A 24,567-nucleotide genomic window follows, 5' to 3' on the forward strand; every position below is an offset into this window, starting at 1 on the left:
TGCCAATTCTTAGTAAAATATCTATTTATTCAGGTCATCATAAGGCTTGCCCGTATTAAAACTAATGTGACTGTGTGTCTGTCTACATCTATTACACTCTTTTATAACCACATACCAAAAGCCAATCCATTTGACATTTATCTTTAAGCATACTGTTTCTGAGGTTGGACAGAGCTCAGGAACATGCTGAACTGGCAGATGGAGTGAGGGACTAAATGACCCAGCAGGCCTCCTTATACGTAAGGTTTGCTAATTTAGCTTACTTCAAAGCTGCTTTGACAGCATTCTCAACAAGGGGCTCATGACATCTAACAAAATTGGTCTACTGATTAATCGATTATTTGCATTAAACAGCATAAATGATCAACTACCGCAAATATTTTACACCTTTGACTAGGAGGCACAACTAGGACATCTGAGACAAAGATAAAAATCCCAAGATTTTCAAGGCCAATGTATCCAGGTGCCCAGTTTGAAAACCCTTTTAAAAAATGTGATTGCCAATTTCTGATGACTACGCTATTTCATGTGAAGTCAGACCTCCTGGCATCTCAGTTTTGAGAACCGTGAAGCTAAGACAGACAGGAAAAAAAAAAAAACCGGCAGCCTTGGCACTTTTATCCCAAGTCACAGCACAGGTGGGCTGCACAGACTTAAGAGAACAGGTTCCCTCCTGAACACGCTGGTCAAGAGCCACTGCACATCCCCTTGTCAGCAAGGATGTGCTTCCCTCCTCCACCGTCGTTTCTATGGAATACTGAAGATGACTACTAGAAAACGCTTGGAAGAGAAGGGAAGGAGGATTCTTATGTATGCCGTCAATACCTGGCTTGTATAATTTTTTTTATGGCATAATCACTCTGCTCAAAAAACAATTATGCTCCACGGATAAATATAATCATTACTCTGCAATGTATTTTCGATATGGCAGTGCCAAGAGCAATTAATACTAGAGAGGGAAAACCCTAACAGAGCGTTTCCAACTACGCCTAAATGGAATCAGAGTTTTAACGGCATTCCCACAGCCTCACAAAAGAAAGAGCTGCAAGAAACCCATCATACTCCAGTTATATCACAGCAGTCTCCTGGCCATGAAACAGTGGTCCTCTTCCACTGAAACACTGTCGGGCGGGGAACGCAACAACAACAAGATTTTTTTTTCTAGGTAAAGACTTGAAAGATTGATGATGAAGAAATATTCTAACAGGGAAACCGTAGCACAGTATGGTAATAAAAACATATGAATGTAGAAAGAGTCAGGTTTCTCCAAATTTGCATTACAAGCTTTAGCTCAGATGGCTGGAAAGTCTACAGCAACAACATCAGATTTTAAAAAGCAACAATGTTATTTTTCCACTAAACTGGGGAACCTAATTTTGACAGACAGTTACCAGTTTCTAAGATGAGAAATGAAACGTGAACTAGAAGTTGACTGTATATTGAGAAATGGACTGTATTTATCCACAGACATAGAAAAATGCCTGAAAGATTAACACTTCCTATGGTATGTTTTTAAGCCTGGACAGCTTGAATTCTTTTAATTACACTGGAAATGACTTCAACATCTATATTATTTATATAAATGCATGGCTTTAAATATGTTTTACATACAATTTCTCCACACAGGAAGATAAAATTAAGTCTCAAGAATCAACCCAAAAAATAAATACAGAGACCTGCTTGAGCCTCGTGAGAATTGCAAGGTACTGCTTTACAAGTGATTTTGCCAAGCTATAGCATTGTTCGATGGACTGGACTTGAACGTGGATTAATGCACTGACTGGATTTAGCTAATGCAAATAAAACTTGCCAGTCAAACCTCGAAGTTTTATCACTTGCCTACCCTACCACTCTGTAGGGCTTTGGTGAACACAAATCTCTTAACATAAGACCTAGAGATTAGTCTCCTGACTGAACAGGAAGTGCAATAGTTATTGCAGGGTTTTTGAAACAGATTACCTTGTATTTCCCCAAAATAAGCTACATTTTATATAGTGAGAGCTAGTGAAAAGAGCCAATCTTGAAATATAAAAATAAGCACTTGGAAAGAATTTGTACAAAGCCTTTCAACACAAGCACTATCCTTTCCCTTTGATTCAAAGGTGATATCCTGCAGACCCTCCCTCACAAACGTTTCCATTGGCTTTGGTAAAGATTGGAAGGACTCAATCGTATTGTAGGGCACAAGCAGATCATATCCTTAGCCTGATGACCTTGAGTAAACCAGTAAAAACTGATAAAAGTCGCTCAAATTCAACTCAAACATTTCAATCCATTTTCTCACGAAAACCCATTTCATAGTGGTAGTTACAGCAGAATTACCAGTGAAGTCGGAAATCAAAATGACTGCTAATATCGAATACCTTAATGAGACATCTGCTTTTTGAAGCTCTCAGAATAGGAAATGCAACTGCTTTGTAAACATTTCATACTCATTTCTTCCTTCCTTCATTTAATTCTTGATGCTCAGTTAGGGGAAAAAAAGGCTTCAGAGCAACACCGAGAGTTTGCTTTCCTTGAATAACAAAGTCAAGGCCCCCTTTTGAAGTTCCTCCTTACCAGGACAGTATAAAACAAGATTTTTGCAGTATACCATTCCTCATCAAGCAATGTAATGCTGAAAGGCTCTTTGAAGAGTTTTCAGCTGTTCTGCTGATACCATGTCTCATGTGTTTGCTGTAGGATTTTAATACTTTAACCTATGACCGGAAATACTATTTGTAAAACAAACAAGTTCAAATAGGTTTTACTGCCTACGGTTTGAGTTCTAGCAACTGGGATACAAATGACTTAATCTTTTTAAGATAGTTCTAATGATGTTTGTTTTGAGCAAAAAAGCTCCTTGCTGTGCCTTATAGGTCCATGATGCACTTAGTTCACCATTACCATATTTTCACTGTGGTTTATTGCTCAATTAGACTAACAATTGTGTATGTATTGTTTCAGAAATCGGAGCAGCACTTTATCAAAGTCTTTTTCACTATTTATATTAGTTAGGTAAGACTAGAATAGAATCTCAAATTGTACTCAACTACTCAGAAAAATCTACAGATAGGAAAGATTACAGTGAAAGTTTAATTTTGTTTCTTTTTTTTTTTTAAGAAAAAAAATCAAATTCTTAACAGTGGAGGAGAAGGAAAAGCCAACATAAAGGACTACTGTGGTATAAGCCATTGCCATGCATATGATGAAGCATCCACAAATTAACAGATACCACTAACATTTCAAGACTATCAACTGAGAACCCACAGAGGCAGATAAGTCCAAGTGTTCGAAGCAAACGGGATTGGGTCCTTAATGTTTCTGGTTTAGGCCTAGTAAGCTGACATTTCTTGAATGCGTTCACTGACTCCCCAGATTTTGGTGAGAGTCAGGTGCTTAAAACACTTTGCTAAAACCAAACTTTATAACAAGATTACCTGATCAAAAATTTGGCTTTACAGGCTTGGTCCAAAGTTGCTCTTAACTAAGAGATTTTTTTTCTAACGATTTCAATGCTTTGGATAGGACTCTAGCATGAGGTATCTATTTTTACAGGTGCAGCTAACTTTTTAAAAACTGAAACGAAAAATTGTTTCCCATCCTTATTTTAAAAGATAGGAGGTTTCCTCCCTAAGGGCTATGACAAAAGAATCATAAGCATTCCATCAAAACAGCCCAAGAGGAAGTGCTCCATGCAAAAGATCATCCAGCAAATAATCACTCTTCTGGGGCTGCAGAAGGAAACACTGTCCTTTTCAAAGCTTCTGATTTAGCAAATCTAGAAGGGGCTCTTGGCATACATGCACACAACATGGAAAGACAAATACAGCACAGTTTGGGTGACAGAGCAAAAAGGCAGTTGGCTCCTGACAACCATGGTAAGGGCCATACAGCAAGCAGAATAGCCCAGAAAAGTTCATTAACTCCTTAGTTGAACACTAGGTCAACAGTAGAGCGAAATTCAGAAACTTCTCAGACACCAACACTGTTTACAGCGCACGGAAGATGACAACGGCACAGGGAATCACAGGCACGCTGTCTCGAACATTAGATTTTTTTCCTTTCTCACCCTCGCATGCTTTCAGTCGGAAGTAGCTAAGAATTGTGTGAAGTATTGACAGGGTTATGTACTGCTAATTTCACGCACATGTACGTACACTTTGGAGATTACATTTAAAAAAATATAAACTTGGTATGTTTATCTACCACTTGATCTTGTTTTCCACTTACTGCTACCTTTCATGTCCAGGAGCCTGCTATCTGCAGACAAACTGTCATTTGATGAACGGGTAGATTAAAGAGGAGAAACGTACTTTCACAGAGAAAGTATTTTTCTTCCTAATGCTTAGAATGTAGCAGATTCTCCAACAGTTTGCAGTCTAAATAGACAAGACGGAGAACGTGAAAGAGGGGAAGGAGGAAGCAGCACAGTGCTATGACTTACTCAAGGTCATGCAGGAGGTTAGACTCAGAGCCTGGATTAGGATCCACGTCTCCTGAATCCTCATCCACCACTCCATACTGCCTCTCCTCTCTCAGGAGGGAGTTCAGCCCTATTGCACTTCCAATCAAGCATATTCTTCTCTTTCATTGAAAGAGGTTAGAGGAGGCAAGTAAATTCATACAGCGAGATGGTGGCTAAGTTAATTATGTTCTATTCCTACTGCATGCCACGTCACAGATAAACTCATTTTTTATAGTTACCCTACAAATGATGAAGTTATTCAGAAGTGACTAGTAGGTGCAATAAAAGTCAGCTTAAAAAAAAAAAAGAGGAGAGAGAAAAGACATAAAGCAACTCATTTTGTTAACTTAAACCTGAATGAATACTTAATACAAATAAGCAAACATCCGTGACATCCTTTTCTCCTCAGAAAGGATGCACACATTTCTTGATTTGTCCAATGCAACCAGATAGGAAAATAGTCACGCCAAACTTACAGAAAGTTAAAGTTGAAAAGAAAACACCCATAATTGCGCTAAGCAGAAGTTACACTTTGACAGACATATCTTATACAGCAGCCATTACATTGATATAATAAACGCAACTAACAGATCCTCATTGATAGATATTTGAAGAAAGCCAAAAAAACTACTGGGGGCACGCTGTCAGGAAGAAAAAAAAAATTTTTTTTTTAAAGTTTCAGACCAAGTACGACCTGATAGCAAATTTTCAATTCTATTAAAACTAAGAAGCACTTCAGTAAGTATCAACTTCTGAAAGTTGATACTTATTGGCTCTCACCCTGAGGGGAGAAAGCAGCTTAGACGCCAGCCTCTGGACGAGGCCCCTACAAGCACACTGTTTTCCAGAATATTTCTGTTAGAAGGAGAGTGTAGGAACATGCCAAAAGAACCCGGGCCGCCAATGTCATGGGGAATGAGAGCAAGCTTGGTTTATAATATCTACTGGAGTTTGGCCAAAGAAGAAAAGTGGCCAGGGAAGAAGAACGTACAGAACAGTCCCAATTTCATTTTGCATGGCCATATATCTACTGAGGCTTCAGCACAGAATGCTCTATCTCCTACAGCCTCTTTTGTCAGGTATGAGCCCCCCTGCTACCTCACAAGATGCAAGCTCTTCAGCAAATGCAATACTCCCTAAATTTACCAAAGCATTTTCCTTTTGTCTGTCAGTCTCATTAGCCCTCTGTTCATCTCCCTCTGACTACCTGCCCAATACTTGCATCCTTCCCATGCCCTATACTCCCCAGTTCTTCCTTTGCCAATACTTCACCTTGGTGGGGGTTCTCTGGCCTCCATGGCAGTGTTTGAGCCTTGTGCTGAGACTGGACTCGGCTGAATGGCTCCTGGTAGCTTCAGGTCCCTGCCAGTAATGAAATTAATGCTTTTCCCCTACTAGCAGGTCTCTTCTGTTGAAGGCTTGCAAGTCCTCTCTCGTCCTCCAGCTACAGCAACCCTTACGAGGGTTAGCTCACTGGTCTTCCTTCCTAGATACCTCAGCAGGCATCTAGGTCTGCAGTGAAAAACCTAAATGCCTGTGAGAGGCAGCCAAAGAGGAGGAGCCACTACCACCACGTGATTAGCACGTGTGGAGAACCACTGGTGGCCAGGGGACCTACTTTGAGCCCTACTGATCTAAAAAAAGCCCAATCAAGTTGGGCTCCTTTACAGATGAAGCCTCCAGGTTCCAGACTGACTTGTACATGTTGGTCCCCCAACAGTAATTTTCTAGAATGCAAACATGAGTCATTCTTCTGAAGCAAAGGTTCAAAATACTGCACCAGCTTAGCTCACAAAGAACATCAGCAACTGAATCTGCTTAACCCTTACATACGGAGGAGTGACCAAGGACTGTTGAGTTATTTTAACCATAAGATGAGTTAAGTTTTCAATTAACCCTTTAGACCAAGGATCATTAGCCAAACCTGAAAGGGTTAGGTATCTGTCTTTGTGTCCATGAATCTCCTGTTGGAATGGGATAGAAAGGACATATCTGGACATCACACTCACGCAATCAGTGCTTTTTTCCTCAGAACTTCTTGGTAGATTTCTGAAGAAGAAGATAGGATGTGCCAGGGTAGAGAAGAATTTTTATTTTGTTATTTTATTTTATTACAAAACCTTCATCCTAAATTGCTACTAAAGAATTCCTGGAACAAACAAACAAATAAATAAAAATCAACCAACCAACCAGAAAAAGCTAGTCTTCTGGCAGTGGCCGTTTTTTGACCTACTTTGGTCAGACACACTTCTTATCCACATATGCACAGAGATTACCGTCTTCTAACTCCAGACATCTTGCACAAGACAGGGATGATGAGAGAGAGAACTGCTTATGTATACATTATTACATCTGGATTCAATATTCAGACTTCTTTCCCTGTAACTTAGTAGCAGATTACTCCAAAAGAAGAATTATCATCTAATGTCCTAATCCAGAAAGTTGCTTCATTCGGCCCTCAGTCTGCTCAGAGCTATTTACTATTCTTTGCTACTCTGTTCAGTAGAATGATCAATGAGGTATAAACACTAAGCTTTCTGCAATGCTCCTTATATTAGCATTTGGCATACGAGGATATAGTTTTATCTCTGCAAACTGTAAATCAGCAAAATAACCTGCAGTTCCAAGCTCATCACTAAGACATTTTTCTCTCTAGAGCAGTTGACTTGCCCAGATCTGAACTGACATTTTATTCTCAATACAACAGTGTGAGGAAGGAAAAATAAGTTCTGATGCAAGTTTTGATAGGCTTAACCAAAACCACAGCTATGAAAATGAAACTTTGAGTTCAGAATCCACAGCTGAATTTTGCAGCTTTCCTCCAGTTTGAATTACAATTCCTGTAGTTTTCATTTTACCTTAATTTTTTCCCAAATGAATTTAGTCTCTTAAAACATAACAGCATAGAAGACTTGGAATTGTAATTTCTCAACGGGTACAGACCAAGCAAGAACAACATACTTCCTGTTGCTGCCTCTGCCAGTCTAACAAGTAGTTGCAGCACACTGAAAAGATAGCTCCAACACCATACCCCAGTTATAGCTCATCATCTGTGCCAAGACTGAGAACCAGGCAATAACTGCTGTAGTGCTTTTGCAGCGTCCATTGGGAACAGAAATAAGAATGGAATATCAGGCCAGATCAAAGCTCGCCTTGTTTGGCACCCTGCCTCCTACAGCAGCCAGTGTGAGATGCATAACGGAAGAGCACAGGAATCCGCGTAAAAAGCTGAGGGAAGGGTCCTGCTATAACCTCCCTTGATAAAACACCCATTTTGAGTAACCGTGGACAAAGGTAGATAGGATCTGACTTAGCAGCCCATGTACCATCCGCTGACTTTTCAGGTCTTCCATTTCATAGCACTCAGTAAATCAGTATCTGTGTGTACCTACACCACAGCATAGGCTGCTATATAAAACTGCTCAAGGGTTTTTAACCCATCTTCTGTATTATTACACAAAAAACAGGCAGAAAAATGCTTCAGACTACTGCAGTAGTGAATGTGCTATCTCAGCAGCAGAAGCAATTGATTTGGAACATTCCGCAAGGCAGAATGTTCTGAATTTTCTGAAACCAGATTAATACCACGGGCACACTGTGACAGAAGTGTTACATTTATGTAACTTTCCCCTAGCACACCATTTTCTACCTCTAAACCCCTTGGCTCCCTTTAAGCTTCTTTGGTGAGGCTGTCTTCTCTCACACTCACCCACAGAAAAGCAAGCAGCTAGTCTATCAGATACTACAGAACCACTACCTTCATTCCACCTCCCACAAGATCTTGAGATTCCTTCTGCCTTAAAGCATAATCCTACTATAACTATCTTATATTTATGGGATAATAATGTCTCAAAGACTCCCAATATGCTTTGCAGCTTGACACATCAAACATTCCTATGGAGTATACAATGCACTCAAGAATTACTATGCACAGTATCACAGGGGAATAGCACAGCTGACCAAATCACCAGAATGGACTATGCCTGCTCTTGAGGCTGCTTCATCTAAAGGACAGGACTAGGGCTCAAGATATCTAGGTCCTGTTTCAAGTCTGCTTTATAGCACTGAAAAAGAAGCTTCACCTCAGTATTGTCTGTCTTGAGCAAGCCTCTCTTCTGATATATTGCCACGTTACAGAAAGCAGTTGAAAGGAATTCCTGCCTCCACCAAGGACTTCCAGATCTACTCTAGACCACACAGGCTGGAAATTGACTGGGAACCTGGACTAGTACCCTTCCTCTCACACACACATAAGACTATAGCAGTTGGAAACTCGGCTTTACACTTCCTCCAAAAATCTGTGGGTGACTACCTTCTCACTCTGCCATGTTGTAACATAGATTCAGAATTAGCTTTACAAGGTAACTGAAACCACACAGCAGTATTACTTCACTCTTTGTCAGGATCGCTCTAAATGGCAACCACACTTGCAAGGAGCTAGGAGTTGAGATTCAGCTTCTTCACCTGGACTCTTCCATTTTCTAGTCTATCCCACACAAACAGATTTGTTGAGGTGACCTGAGAGGATAAAAAGACAGTGCCATAATACAAGCCATTACACCTCTTGTTTATAACCAGAGACCATAACTATTATTTCTACCTCGCTCCACTTTATTTATCAGTCCCAGTATATTTCCTCCATTTAGCTGTTCTTGCCTAGACTTGTAGCTCCAACATTTGTTGCTGAAGACCTACACTCACAACATGCTTGCTTCTTCAGTGTCATTCATTAAGCCCTCTTCCACCCTCCAACAATGGTATTCATGACTAGCTATCGTTGAAAAATATACTATTACCCACAGTTAAGCTCCACCCCAAGACTGCAAAGGCAAATGAAAGTTGCTCTTGCCGTTTATTTCCCAATTTGTGAACCTCTATAAAAGAGGAAACCGGATTGCTCTCTATGTCAAGAATTAATGAATGCTGCACAAGCAACAGATGGGGGTGAGGGAACGCTCATCTAAGCAAACACTTTAATCTCAGACCGGATGAAGGAATTTTAAGACAAGAAACGTGTTACTGACAAACAAAAAATTACTTTAAAAACACATTAGAAATAATCGGCTCAGTGGAGAGCTTACTTCACAGTGCTCCTGCAACAGCTTGTTTTGCAAAACAATGGAACTGTGTTTTTCATTTCCACAATTACTTGTTTTGGTTTATACATATTGATTGCTACACATTCACAGCATTTCAAGTCACTGTTTTTTATAGCAGTTAGCTTTCACATTGGCTCTGACAGGAAGCATACCTTTCAGTGTGTACTGTTACGCCAGAATTTTTGCTCCGATCAATAACACCAATGATCTCCAGTCCTCGAGCAGCTAGCACTGGGTAATCAACACTTTGCTATAATCACTACAGCGTGCAATACTGTCATGTTTCAGGCACCGAGTTTACTCTTGTAAACTCATGCTGAGTATTCAGAACCTAGAATATTTGCTCTGCGTGGAAATTAGTTTAAAGCAGAGGCCTACCAAAAAAGCAAACAAAATAACCCAGAGGCTAACAGCCCATTAACTTGGCTGCAGAGAAACTTCTGCGGGACAGAAACTGATATAAGCTTCATCTTACACCCCTCATCCAGGCAACTGAGCCCTGTCAGGAAACCATTCAGATGTGGACCTTTGGACTAGGCTCCGAGTCAGTGAGTCTTTTGGGTCAACAGGTTTTGGAAGCCCTGGGATACCAAGCAAATTTCTGAGCACAGGAAAAGAAATTCAAAGGCAAATAACAAAATGCACAAGAAAAAAGAAAAAAGAAAAAAGAAAAAAGAAAAAAGAAAAAAGAAAAAAGAAAAAAGAAAAAAGAAAAAAGAAAAAAGAAAAAAGAAAAAAGAAAAAAGAAAAAAGAAAAAAGAAAAAAGAAAAAAGAAAAAAGAAAAAAGAAAAAAGAAAAAAGAAAAAAGAAAAAAGAACTCATTACAATTAAAGTGAACTGTCATCATGTACTACTCCGAGTCACTAAGTTTTGGCAATGCAAGGATCTGGGCTGTATTAGCAATGTTCTCCCTTGCCAATTTATGAGTAGTAACACTATAGCCCATTGCACCTGCATCTGAGCAAGCACCTGCAAACTGTTGCACTCAGTGGTAAATGTGTTCAATGCAGTATTTCAGCCCTTTCAGCTGCTGGGGTTCTTCATACAGACAGATTACGGCGAGATGGATTGAACCCACACAGGCCAAAGACTACATGTTGGTTTTTGTATTAGAGGGGAAAGCTTTGCTCCAAACCCTTATTGTTGCTTCAAGCCAGCTGCTGCATGCAGCTTTACAGAGAAGTTCCCCTTATCTCTAGGGTAGCGCAGCAGAAGTCCATGCAAAAAGGAGGAAGCAACACCTCCGTATGTTCAGATGAGCTACAAGACACGCTTAAGTCCAAAGACATCCAGAACAGCCAGCAATAATGAAGCTTTTAGCAATAAAATGCAAAATGGCTCAGAATTATGACGCATCCCACATACATGGAATGTGCATGTGCCCCCTCCCCCTCCTCTTAAGTCCAGTTATCGTAGCCAGGAAACAGCTAAATATTTAGCCTGTTAGACTAGTTACCAAGACCCTCAAAAATATCCACCCGCCATTGCCCAGCTTTTGACCATTTAAGAATAAGGGCATCTATAGCCAAGTCTACATCAACACCGGCGAGTGTTTACATAACATGAAACATCTCCGCGTAACGGCGTGTCAAGCAGGGAGGAAAAAAGCAGAGAAAGTTGGAGCTGACACGCTGCTCCTCAACTACCGCCGCAGAGGCCGAAGTCACCCCGGATGCCAGGGGCACCTCCGGCCGCCTGCGCCCCCCGGCGCGCTTCTGAAGCGGCCCGGACAGGCTGAGGATGCAGCAGGCACCTCTCCAGCTGAGTGGTGCCGGCTATCAACAGGCGCTTCAGAAAGCGGCCTGCTCCCCGAAGGGCTTTCCCAGAGCAGGCGGCGGCCGCCGTGCCTCAGTTTCCCCGCGCCTGCCGCGGCGTGCTCGGCGCTGCCGCACCGCCTCCGCCGCGGGCGGCGGCGGGCCCCCCCCCCCGACCCCTCGGCCCTCTACCTGGCGTCGGCGGCGAGGGGAGGGGGGCTAGCGGCGGCCCCGCTGCCCCATGGTGGCGGCGCGGCGCGGCGCTGCCCCGGTCCCGTTAGGCGGCGGCGGCGGCGCCCGGCTCCGCTCAGCGCCGCGTCCACATGGTTACTGCGCCCGCCGCTCGCCGCCGCGCCTCATATACACCGCGGGGCTCGCTGGGTAACGGAGTCGCCGCGGCCCCGCGCCGCCGCCGCCGCCGGCCGCCAGCGCGCCCCGCCGGACTACAGCTCCCGGCGTGCCCCGCGCCGCGGCCGGCGCCCCCGCCCCGGCGCCCCCGGCTCCGCAATCCGCGCTTGGAAAACGCGCGGTCGGGATAAGGCTCGGGGGCTCCACAATACTTCCAACACCTGCAGGCTTCCGCGCAACGCTTTGGCCAAGAGTATGCCGGGGGGCGGGAGGGTTGGCGACGGAATAATCTCGGCATGCGCGAAAAACGTGTTAGCAGCCAGAGAAACTGCAAGGAAGCCGAAACAGGGAAAATAAACATGCAGTAACTTGCGGGGTCTCAGCGCAGCTGGGGACGAGCAGGACAGCTGAGAGGCTACGCTTAAACTGCTTTGCTTAAATATTAGGGATTGAGACGTTGCAAGTTTATTTACAGACAGTGCTTTCACTTGTGGGGTAATGCAATTACTGGAAGATAAGAGGCTTTTGCTGAGAACAATCAGCTGTAAGGAAGTACAGTAACGTGGGGTAAAACAACTGTTTTCCAAAGAAACACTTTAAAAACTTTGCAAGTAGTGAGTTCTCTTTCATTTCCTCTTTGGCAACACCATCTGCCATAGGGATGCTGCCAACAGGAAAGCCTACTTACTGAGTGACAGCACAGCTTAAGCCAGAATGACCAGCAGCAATAAAAAATTGTTTCCTTTATTTATTACATTATGTAATTATTTGCCCTTAAAATATTATGCAAGGTATATTGTCCTTGACTGTAATTTTTATGCCCTCTGTGAGGTACACTTTAGTATGTTTGGCAACACAGGGAATAGAGTGCCTTACCAAAGTGGATGCAGTAATTGCACTGCAGACCTGCTGCATCACTTCAATTGGCGTAAGAGGGGAAAAAACCACTCCCCTCCTCTCATTTCCACCTGCACCTACCTGCTGCATTAGATAATAGAAAGGAAATACTGTATAATTGTTGCTGATAAACTCATAGTTTGTTTCCCTCCCCCTCTACAGCAGTGGCTGGAGAAAGGAAACAAGTCTGGATCAGCCAGCGGTCTGCTTCAACAGGACTTACCACCGTATTGATTCTTCATATAAAATAATACTAGAGGATTCATAATTATTGCCATCAAGCAAGAATATTCAGAAATCTGAGTCCGTGACTTAGAAACTTAAGCAAAGGTCAGTGCACAGAGTTCTACGGTTTTCATATATGGCTGCAATGCTACAAGCCATTACTCATCAGAAAGTTGGCAGAGTAATGGTTCCTAATTTCATTAAGAAATCCTAATGAATTCTCATGTAATCAAATCTAATCTGTGGGTGAGGAGGGTGAGTGGCTACGTTTGGCGCATTTAGGCAGTGGGGACATAAGGACAGTTACTAGAGCTTGAGGCAAAGAACTCTGTCCACGGATGACTGTTAGAGGCTGTCCTACTAATATGCCTTGAAATATGTTTGTTATCGAGCGTGCGGTTTCAGTAACAGTGATAAATATGAGCAGCAACAGTGTGTTAGAAATTGCATGTAACTACAGCCATAGTTTTTATTTACTTTTGTTTCTGGGACTCGATCCCAGTGGCTGAGACCTTCAGTGGCTGTGGAGGCTGTGCCATTGAAGGCCCTTCAGCCAAAAGTGGACAAAGATCATGCTAGGTTTGGAGTGGTAGTGGAAAAGACAAAATAACCGTGATCATGCCCTACAGTAAAAAAGGTTTCACTTCTCTTTATAAACTTGCAGGCATGGTGAGTTTGTAAAGCTCCTATAATCTTTTAGCTTTAAGAAGAAATAGAACAGTAGGAGAGTCCGGGAGTGATAAATTTCACACTCAGAAGTACTCTAGAGTTATTCTCTTAAAGCTCCCGTTTCATCCGTAATATAACGTGAAGTACAGTAAGCAGCCCCTGAGATGGGGAAGAGAGTCCTATTCAATCAGCAGCCAGCAAAGGGTTGATTCTCAGCCTGGATCACACACACACAGACATACACAAGAGGGTCTAAGGAATGAGAACTGTTCAAGAATCCAGAGAGAAAACACTGTAAGAACTACTACTTGGTGAACATCACTTCAGTCTTTAGACTGAACTAGTACTACATATTTAGCCTAATCACTTCCATTATGTAAGTCACAAGAAAATGGCTTGCAAGACTTTGTTTTGTTATTGGACAACTGTTTTCTTCTCCTTTTTGAACCTTACTCTGATCCATCATTATCTTGTTATCTGCAGTATGTGAATTCAGCATTGATGAGAGATGTTCAGGTGAAATTTGAAGTCTTTTTATTCACCAAGAATAATATTATTTTTTCTGTACTGCCCGATCTGCAATTAACTCTTGATTTCTATGGACTACTTCAGTCAGAAAGCATTCAAGGCTACTGGGTGGGTTTGCACTTTTTTTTTTTTTTTAAACCATCCCTCTACCCCCCCAAACTATTGGTTCAGCTGCACCAGTGGCAGCCCTGGAAGATTAGAACAGAACCTACTCCCAGCAACTGCCAGGACTCTAAGGATCAAACTGTCTAATCTTGGTTATGGCTGGTCTTCATGACGAGCTAGATGACCAAAAAAGCTTCCAGTTGTCAGAGCTGTCCATACCAGCATTGTGATTACTAGGAGAAGAAAAGCACTAATAACAATAATGAGAAATGCTAGGCAACACCTGAGCTTTTCAGCTAAGGTCTGGAAAGTCTCCCATTCAAGACATCTGTAATATTTTCATAATATTTTAATGTAGAAACGGCCTCTGAAATTAGTGGGCTTACTCCTGGACCGTAGAGGAAAGGAGAACAACTAGACCTTATGCGAAAGAGACTCATTGCGTGTGAATGAACAAAGAGCTTAGGAGCACAAATATGATCAATAAATGACACCAGCAAAAGTTCTCAGAAGTCTTCAGAATTTCAAGTGGGAAGTTGGATTTTATTCAGAAGCAAACTGTAATTGTTGCATCTAGTCTCCTGAGAGAATACAGGAACATAAACCTACTTAATGGAAGTAGAAAAGTGCTGCAGAAAAATCTAGGAAAATAAGCAATGAGAGCAAATGGGCAAGATATACCAGAGAGCTATCCCAGCTTATTGGATATTGGCTCATTTTCCTAATGACACAGTCAGAATCATGTGGCTTTAATAAAGGGAAGTTATCTTGGCAGACTGTTTTGACTTCTGGAAGACTATGGAATTTAGACACCTATATTTGGCTGTCGTTCCAGTAAATTGCATTGAAAATTGGGAAGGAGAAAATAAGTTGCAATTTCTTTCCGTTTTAATAGAGATTCGTGAACGCGTACGGTTAAGATCATTGCTTCAATAGAAAAGGAATGCTACTTTGGGGGTCAGAAAAACGTAAACAAGAGTGACTTGAGTCTCTAATTAATTTGTATTTTATTTGTTCTTCTGCACTCTGTTGTTTTTCTAAGTACATCACAGGGCAAAAGGGACTAATGATAGATAATTGGAATGCACGCTTGTGAAGACTCCCAGCACTGTCATTTTCACACAGAGTAAGATTTCATATAGGGAATACAGTCAAGTAGTGTTCCTACCCAAGTCCTAATATAAAACAGAAAAAAAGAGCCTCCTTCACGCTTCTTGTTGTTGCACAGTCCTAATGTGTACAGAAATAAAAGAATATTAAATATTTGGAATTAATACCACACAAAATGAATAAAGATTTCTTTCAGCATAGTGGAGGATCCAGAAGATGATCCATTCTCCTGTCAGTCCTGACCAGGAGCTCCCTCAACCATGAGGGAAGTTAACATTTACATGATGGAGCACCAAAGATTCAGTGAGTACAGCGAACCAAAGGGAAAACAAGGGAATTGCCAGATTCTCTGATGTAGAAGTTCTGGATATAGAGACAGTTGATCACTGTCTGACTGGCTCAAGAACTGCCTTAGGCAAGGTACCTTGACCAGGCAATACGTACAAGTGAATAAAAAAGCAGTGCACCTTTTTGCTTATGAATGAGATAGCAGGGCTTTGGATTTATGTCGCACAAGAAAATAGGCATGGGCACCTGCTACTGCCCCAGCTCCTTAGCAGGGGGACAGTGAGTGGGAAGAGTCTTTGCTCTGCTCGCAAAGTCCCCGCCAGCTGAGCTGGCACAGAGTAGGGTGGCAATTTCCCTCTTCCTACTAACAGCAAATTGCTACCTCTCCCAAGAGAAAAGTAGGAGGGAGGATATTGTGCCTCTAGAAAGTATACTTCCATTCCTGCCCTGCTCAGATTGCACACTACCATGCTGCCATTCACCTGGCTTGTGGCAAACTGCTTCTCAGGCACCTGCACTGAAAACTCTTGTAAAAAAAGCCCAAATTGCAATAATGGGGTTTAATGTTCAGCTCGGAAGAAAAGTAGGTTTCTCCTTTCCCTCCCTGTAGATTATGGTGATGTCTGTGCCATGAGGATTCTTTTTTTATGTACTTAGTAAAATCCCCTTTTAAGTGTGAAAATTACAAATTCCAGGATAGATACAGAAACACAAGTGCCCATGGAATTTACTAGTTCTTCGTTTTCTCCTAAATCCATATTCTGAAAAGGCACTGAGTCGCATCATCCCCCATTAACGGGGTTTGAGGTTACTCTTAGGAGGAAGGCATGTACTTGCCTTACGTACTGCTTTGGAGCACAGTGAAAGGTGTTGCACTTACTTTTTGGGGCTTTAGGCCTGCATCTTGGAGTCTCTGACATTCACATTATCTACATGCTGTTGGCTCTCCTTCAGCTTAAAGAGAAAGAGAAAAAGCACTTAAAACACATACAAATACCACTGATGTGCTTAGCTGCAGACCGAGGCCTGGAGACCACCCTCCTCGGGGCAGTAAGTCACATAGCAGCAGCAGCGAGCGCTTCCAGAGCGCTTTTTGCCTCCCTTCTTGAAGACGCCTTACGCAGGAACACAAGAACGATGACCAGACGAGGCAGTCAAAGCACAGAGGCGCACACCGACCTCCTCAGGGTCGCACAAGCTCATACAAGCGTGCTCGAGCACCTGACGGGTAGGTGCGGGACGGCAGAGACCTGCTTTGGCGACCAGGTCACGCCGGCCGCGAGGAAAGCAGTGAAAAGGCAGGTTTTGGCATCCTATTCATGGCAGGGGAAGGAGGGATGAAGAGATCTAGTCTTACCTTTAAGTTACTTAAAGTCGGGCCGGCAGTTGGACGGGTCCGTGTACCCACACTGCGCATTTTTGCCTTAGCAGGGGCACGTTCAGTACTCGACACCCGAGGGAGCTTACCGGGGGGGGGTGGGGGGGGCCCTGCTCCCAGCCTCCGCCACACGCGTGGGGGGGGGGGGGGGCCTGGCGGTGAATATAGCTAAGTAACATCAAGTTAGTCCCCTAAAATGACCCCTGGTTGCCGCTCGTGACCCCTCAGGGCGGGAACGCCGAGGGGCAGCGCCCACGCGTCCCGCCCCCTCCCTCCGCGGCCGCTGCCGCTCCACGCGCGCCGTCTCCTCAGGGCGTCGCGCCGCCTCCCGCCCCCCTCAGGGCCGCGGGGCGGGAAAGCTGCCGCCGCCGCCGCCGCGCGCCACCTGACCGCGGCCGTTCGGCGTCACGTGGCGCCTGCGCCAACATGGCTGCGCCCGCCGCCGCCCGCTGCCGCCGCTTCCTCCTCTTCTTCCTCCTGCCGCTGCTGGCGCTGGCAGCGGGGGAGGCAGCCCGCCAGGCGGCGGCGGCGACGGAGGCCCCCGCCGCCGGGTGCGGGTGCGGCTCTAGCCGAGGCGGTGACGGCGACGGCGGGCGGGAGGCGGCGGCGCGGCGGTACTCGGCGGCAGCGGCGGGCGAGCGGGCCGCTGGGCGGCGGCGGGTGAGCGGCGGCACGTGACGGGCGGGACTGGGGGGCGCGTGACGCGGCGGCACGTGACGGGCGAGGCGTTAACAGACGACGGCGGCGGCCCCTGAGGTGGTTAACGGACGGCGGCGGCGGCGCCCGTTGAGGCCGTTAACGGACGGCGGCGAGCCCCGGGCCGGCCTCCCTCCCCCCGACCGGCCGTTTCCCTCCCGTGGCCCTGATGTACGTACTGGGGCGACATTGTCTTTGCTAGCTTAGCTTGTGCTGCTGCGGCTCTGGCTTCTTGCCCTCACCACGCAGGCGCTTGTTTTTGAGCCCTTTTGGTGTGAACAGAGTAGAAACGCCGTCGAGGTGCTGCAGGGAGCGAAGCGCTGGGTCCCTCGCGCGCGTGTTTCTGCGGAGGGGTGGTCTGCGTGTCTGCATCTAGACGCCTGCTCAGGTTCTCTTGCTGTGAAAGGCTTTGATTGTTCACTTCTTTCTGTTTCTGCCGTTACTTTTCTGAGAAACGCTGCCTGGAAAAACTCAACGTGTTTCCCTGATGAAGGCCCTGTTTAAAAGGGGCTGATGCCTCACTGGGTGATGTGTCTTCTGTTGTTAGGAATGGGATTGCTGTTTCATTTTGCCTTCAGTAATTATAATGAGCACACTTAATTTGTAAGGAAACACTGCTGCAGTAGTGCCCTGATCAACTGATAGTCTCTCCACAAATCTGTTGCGCGCGCGCGCGTGTGTGTGTGTATATATATATATATAAAACTGTTATTTCCCCACTTATTTTGGAGAGAGTGTACTGAACGAGATTGTGCAAGACAAAAATAACTTCACTGTTTGGGATAAAGAAAGAAAAGGTAAAGGAGAACTTATAGAGAATGTATAGAAATAGAGCCTGTTCTCCAAAGATGGTTGTGGTCTGTCTTGAAAAAATACCCCCATCCGCCAGTTATCCAGTGTAATTTGATGTGATATTATGTTCATAAAGTTATCTTATGGAATTCTGTGTAGAGTTGCTAGCCTCGATCAAAACACTGCCTCTAGTTTTAGGGAAACTTGTATTTTGAAGTTCTGCTGTGCTGTTATAATTTCAGAAACTACTTTTAATTTGGTGAACTGAAACAGCTTTTCCTCTGCTCATTCATCCTTATATTTAGAATTTCATGCGCTGTGATGATAAAATTTAATTGGCAGACAAATTTATGTCACTGTAGACTTAGATCTTGCTCTTGTGCAAGATGGATTGCAAATAGTAAAAATGTGAGGGGTTCCCTTTTTGACCACTTCTTAGTGTTGTAACATCGGGAAGCTATATTAGTGTGAAGAAAGCTTTTTTTCATGCGGACAGTTAATTACAAATTGAAGGGAAGGATGTAATTATGACTTTACTATTGCAGGCTGCACTTAAATCTGGAAATATTTGAAGTGTGCAAACTAAATAATCCATGTTACACTTGGCCACTGCTTCACTGATCTATATTTAATGGAAGAAACGTTGTCATTTTATAGTAGGCCTCACTATAGGTTGAAACAGTCTGTCGGCTCTGTGACTTTATGCAAGGCAGCTGGCAACTTCCGTAGGAGATGATAAAAGTTAATTACTGCTAGTTTGTAAGCTATGTTCACATCATAACTTGATTATGCTTAACTAGAAAACCCTTCTCCCAAGAGGGAAGTGAGGGGAAAAATTGGCCTCTGCTTCCTTCAACTGAAGTGTGTGTGTGTGTTTTTTTTTTTTTTTTAAATTATGTAATCTATCTTACCCACAATTGAGATATTCCCACTTCATATTTAGGATAGGGAAGCTAGTACTTTAGTGGATTTGCTCTACATTACCATTATATTTGCAGAAAAGATATAATCCTTGGTAAATGCAGTTCCTGATGCAGAAGTTAGACTTTGAGGACCATGAACACCATGCACTAGTGATATCGCTAAGATACAGGCCAGTATTGTTGCACTTTTACCTAATACAGTAAATGACACGTCCTGTTGGATAGGCTGTTGGATTTCTACCTCCGTAGTTCATCTTTGATGTTTCCTGGAGACTAGTTCCTCTGTGATAGTTGCCTGTATTTTAAAGCTGGCTGTGAAAGCTGCTTAATTAACCGTGTAAATGTGGTTTCTGGATGTGATGTCTGTGCAGAAGATCCGTTCTTCCCTTAGTGTCCTATTCCAGTGTTATCCTTAGCTACTGAAGAGTGTTATCAGACGTCTGAACTTTAGATTCGCTTGCTGTTGATGTCATAAATCTGGCTATCAAAGGGAGATCCTACTTCCAAGTGAGAATTAGAGCCGTAAAATGAGTGTTGAAGAGGGAGGGTGGGGGAGGATAATCCTGCAGAATCAATATCTGGTATCAGTGTTGGAAGCAGTATTAGTGGATGTGCCAGAAGTCTCAGCTGTAAGTATGTGAAGAGCACTGCAAAAGTGCTGGGTTAATAAGAAAGCCTTTGGATGCTGCTGTCTCAACATACAGTGGCAGCCTGTCAAGATTTTTGAGGCTCCTGGAATGAAAAGTAGGCTGTAAACTAAGAGTTAATTTTTCATGTGCTTATAGACAGCGACTTGCTGGTAAGCTTTCAATATTGCTTTGAAGATTGCTTCAGGGAGTTGTTTTAGCTCCAGTGGATTGGAAAGAGATTGGAAGGTAGGAAGTAGTGCGGCTTTGTATTACATTGGCATTCCTGAAGTCCTAAAAAACCTCTTAACCCCTTTTATGGATTCTGTTAAAGACAATCTGTTAAGTGCTTAGATTCTTTTTACAGGCGAAAAAAATTATGATGGTGCAGCTAGTGATGCATGTGATGCTAGTGATGATGTGTAGCTAGTTCAAAGGAAAAAGTATGTGTAGTGCTTCTTAGAGGCCTGCCGTGAGTTGTGTGATTTGTGGGTGTTGGTGGGTGCTTTGTTTTTTATAAGTGTTGCTGGGAGAGACTCAAGCAAAAGGAGATATCTATAACGGAGAAGAGAATTGAATGTAGTGCATGTCCAGTGAAACTAGATGTGCAGGTTTATGTCGAATACTCCAGCTTCTCTGACAAATAGAAAGGAGCACTGCTTATCTGATGTAGACTTATTTTTAGATCATATGATACTCTGGAATTGTTGTAAACTACATAAATAACAATAAGCACCAGAAGTTGGAAGTTAGCTAATTTTTTTGGTCTTCCTGGTCAGTGAGTCAGAGCGGACATCCAAGTAAATTGTTCTGGTGAAAGCATCCAGCTGTATGAAGAGAATCTTGTAAAGCAGGAAAACAAAAAATCCCAACCAGAGAGGAATCAAGGTATTATAATCTAGGCCATGCTGCAAAATGGCTATATGTACAAAGTCCAAAGTTCGTGTCTGGCTCGATGAACCACTTGCTAATCCAAGTAATGGTAAATCAGTTCCTTTATAACTTTCTCTTCAATGTGGCTACATTTAATATACACATTGCATGTTATATTATTCTACTATATATACATATATGTGTGTGTATATATATATATATATAGTTTCTTTGTGAATTCCCATACAGCTAAAATGCAGACTTTCTTGTCAGAACTTAAACTATGTTTCTGGAATGGTATTAGAAGTATGCTACACTAGAAATTTCTTTGTCAATGAATGTTTGTATTATTGGGCTTGAATTCCCTACATGCCAAACATCAGGATCTTGCAGAAAATACTGCTGTTTCTTAAGAGTACTTTGCTCATTTTAGGTTCTGCTGCTGGTTTGTGTGCTTGAACTCTCTGTAAGAGTTGTATATGCAGTGTAGTCATGGCACACACTATTCAGTGTGTGTTCAGGTGCAATAAGATATCGTTGACTATTTTCTATAATGGATACCTATGTCTAGTACTGACTGGCTTTCTGGGGGCTCACCCCCTCATAAACCTCTGATTTATTGACAGAGAAGTGAGTTGGCTGAATTTGAGGTGAATTAGAGGGTGAAGATAGCCCAGGAGTACTGTCAAGAAAGTAAAGGGAGTTTTCTTCCCTAGTTCTTTCATATTTTGATGATGAATTGGGTAACTTCTTGGCAAGCTAGCTGTTGGGTAATGCCAGCCCTTGAAAAGCGTCCTGCCCCCTGGGAAGGTTTTACAAAGCCTGAGGTGTCATTCTGCCTTCCAGCATAGGCTTCTGAGCAGTGTTCTCGTTTATTGGGTGAACTGCTGCCAGGTGAGGAGTGGTTGGATCAGTTTGCCCTCTTCAGAGGGGTCTCGGGAAAGACGGAGTTTTTGTTTGAAGGAGCATGACAAGACCTCTAGGGTTTCTGCCTGGAGAACGAGCCCTCTAACGCGGAGGGAAAAGTGTATCTTGTTGCCCTAGAAACTGGGTGAAGCCTTAAAGGGGGAAAAAATCTTAATTTGAAACAGTTAAAATATTATTCTGTCAGTCGTCCTTTATTTCTGAAGCCTGAGGTTCCTGCCCACGGTCGGTCTTGCACAGTGGAATATAACCGATAGGAAAATGCCTTGTATCTCTGGTACACAGAGTTGCAGGGGCTCGGTTTACCTGACTGCTAGCAGCATGCCTAGTAATCTTGTTAGGAAGTGAAATCCCACGTGTATTTAGTATGCGAACAATTACATTGTGCTTGTCCGCAAGAGCACTTCATGGTTTCATAATCTCCAGGTTCTTCACTGATGGATCGAGCCTTCGCAGGAGCAGTGAAATGCTGGAATTCTTTATCTAGAAATGAATAAAAGGGACTCCAGGTTGTTTCTTGACCTTTGGGTACCGTAGGGAAGCATGTTTCCCCTCATAAGAGCACAGATATTACCCTCAGTAAAAGTTCTGAATTACCCAGCCTTAGTGAAGGAAGAGCCACACATGGAATTTTTCCGTTCAGTTTAATTCTGCCTACTCTTCCTTCCAAGCAGGTGGTGCTCAAGATGTTACTGTTGTCATTTTGTTGTACTGTTTTCATCTGGCAGTGAAGTGCTGCTCAAAGCAAGAGCACCTCCAAAGATGAGGCCGAAGAATAGTAAGAGTGTATAAGGGACTGAAAATAACCTTTTGGGTGTTACTGTTTCCTGTGTAGATGGTCACTGTTCCAGGAGGGGTGTTCACAATGGGCACTGATGAGCCTGAAATACAGCAAGATGGAGAATGGCCTGCTAGAAGAGTCCATGTTAGCAGTTTCTACATGGATCAGTATGAGGTCAGCAATGAGGACTTTGAGATGTTTGTGAATTCAACTGGATATGTTACTGAGGTAAGGGGGAAGGATATACAGTCTCTTGTCCTCTTTGGTTGTGTTGGCTATTTGGCCCCTTCAAAAAACTTAGGCTTTGGATTTTTTGAAAGACATTGTGATGTAGTATTTGCTTGGGGTTTACACACTAGAACAGTAGCGGGAAGATTAAACTGTCTTGCTTTGTTGCCCAGGGGCCTGAAAGAGCATTAGGACGGATATGTTCTGTTACCTCTAGTAAGCGTCTCGGTATCTGAAATAAAAATCTTTCCTTCAGTATGGCTGAGACAGCCTGGGTGAAGTTAATAGGTGACTGAAGATGACTGCACAGACCTATTCACCTTTGGGTCCTAGGGCATGTTTGTACCAGTATAACTATGTTGTTCCCCTAAAAAGAAGGGAAGCGTAGCAGGGGAGAGGAAGGGTTTTAAAAAACTGACAGCAGAGGCCTCTACAGGCTGGTTCAGTGCAGCTACTTGCTGTATTAACCTGGGTAATAAAAAGCCTTGCTGCCCCAAGAAGATATACTAGGAAGTGTAATAATAGTTCTGTGCATGTTACTGGGAACAATGGACTAAGAAAGAACATTCTAAGATTCTTCCAAGAAAGAAGCTACCTATGCCTGAAGCTCTGATCTTTCCTGACAGTTGACTGTTCCTACGCAACTTTCAGAAAACTCTGACAGCCTTTTTAGGCAAGTAAAGGCATCAGTAATGATCAAGTCTCAAAGGAGACACTGAATTCACTTGATGAACTGTTTCTCATTTGGAAGACAAGATCCTTCTGGTTGGATGAAGGGCTTCTTTTATCTATGGCACTAGTTCTGTTTTTAAGTTAGCTCAATAATTACAAAAAAAAAAGGTTACTTAACAATTTTGAGTTTGAGCAGAGCTTTCTTGTTGCAAACAGCTTCTGGAATGTGCCCGTGTGCGATGGTATCGGAATGTAGCACCACATTAGATGGAGTCTTAGATGGAGTCTGTTTCAGACACTGCTTAAAGGCTCAGCTGGTGTAGCTGCATACTCCTCTTACCCTTTCTCCCTCCCTCCTTCACATGAGGCCACCTTTTACATCAGATTTGGAAAAATAAACTTGGAATTAAAGTAAACAGCTCTGATTCCACAGCTTTTTCTGCGATGCAGCCGGTATGTTTCTCGTGTATTTAATTAATGTCCAGATGACTGATTTATTATGGACGAAGAGAGGCAGCATGCTTGATTTCCTCTTATTAAGGACTAGACTGAACTCAAGTGGCAAATGAAACCTGAAAGTAAATAGAAAGCTGAAAACAAATGTTAAGCTATCTTGTTAAATCGGAAGTATTTTCTTTTTCAACAAACTTAAACAAAAAACCACAAACCTTAATGGAAATTGTCAGGCTAAAACTAAAAGGCTTTTCCCCCCTCCCCCCCCTCCCCCCGCTTTCTAAAACCAAATATATAAAAACTATGGTCAGATGCTAACATTTCTTGCAGTTTGGGTGGTGAATGGAATCCTTCTTTCCAAATGTGCTTCTTGAAGAGTTCTGAGCGTGCAGAAGCAGCTCATGGTGATCATTCACTGTTTGAATGCCTATAATAATATCAGAAATTGAGAAGAGCAAATGAATACTAATAACATTTTGACTCCCCTAATACATTAATCTACTTAGTAAACTAAGGAAAAAGCATTGGTGTTTTATGCTGTGATTCACTGAAATGACTTGTATTTCTTGTTTCTTTTGGCTTTAGTTGTTGCTCAGTGGCTTTATTTAATGCTAGATGTAATGATTGGCTTACTCTTAGTTCTTCTATAGATGTTGTAAGGGCTATTTAAAACAAGGTACTCGTGATGATGGGAGAGGAGTAGACAGCAAGGCTAAAAGGAAAAACAAGACAAATGTGTCTGTCGATGTT

General features: G+C 43.1%; 2 protein-coding genes across 17 annotated transcripts in view; one reads left to right on the forward strand and one right to left on the reverse strand.

The window, feature by feature from the left end:
- Positions 1 to 17,098, reverse strand: part of ITPR1 (inositol 1,4,5-trisphosphate receptor type 1) — a 188,162-nt gene extending 171,064 nt beyond the window's left edge. For 8 of the 12 annotated variants that reach the window (XM_068907214.1, XM_068907213.1, XM_068907208.1 and 5 more), the window contains exon 1: positions 5,720 to 5,939. In XM_068907214.1, coding sequence (XP_068763315.1) covers positions 5,720 to 5,745 — 26 coding nt within the window. In that variant the 5' untranslated portion in view covers positions 5,746 to 5,939. Of the gene's footprint in view, positions 1 to 5,719; positions 5,940 to 11,493; positions 11,666 to 16,351; positions 16,426 to 16,828 lie in introns of those variants that run through there. The other 4 variants (XM_068907210.1, XM_068907212.1, XM_068907209.1 and 1 more) reach the window with 4 other exon arrangements.
- Positions 17,099 to 17,261: 163 nt separating this feature from the next.
- Positions 17,262 to 24,567, forward strand: part of SUMF1 (sulfatase modifying factor 1) — a 212,430-nt gene continuing 205,124 nt past the window's right edge. For all 5 annotated transcript variants that reach the window (XR_011134481.1, XR_011134480.1, XM_068907218.1 and 2 more), the window contains exons 1-2: positions 17,262 to 17,509; positions 22,519 to 22,692. Coding sequence is in view for 3 of the 5 variants with exons in the window: in XM_068907218.1 (XP_068763319.1) it covers positions 17,276 to 17,509; positions 22,519 to 22,692 (408 nt within the window). In the remaining 2 variants the exon portion in view is untranslated. The remainder of the gene's footprint in view (positions 17,510 to 22,518; positions 22,693 to 24,567) is intronic.

This window comes from Struthio camelus, chromosome 14, assembly GCF_040807025.1.
Source record: "Struthio camelus isolate bStrCam1 chromosome 14, bStrCam1.hap1, whole genome shotgun sequence".
NCBI lineage: Eukaryota > Metazoa > Chordata > Aves > Struthioniformes > Struthionidae > Struthio > Struthio camelus.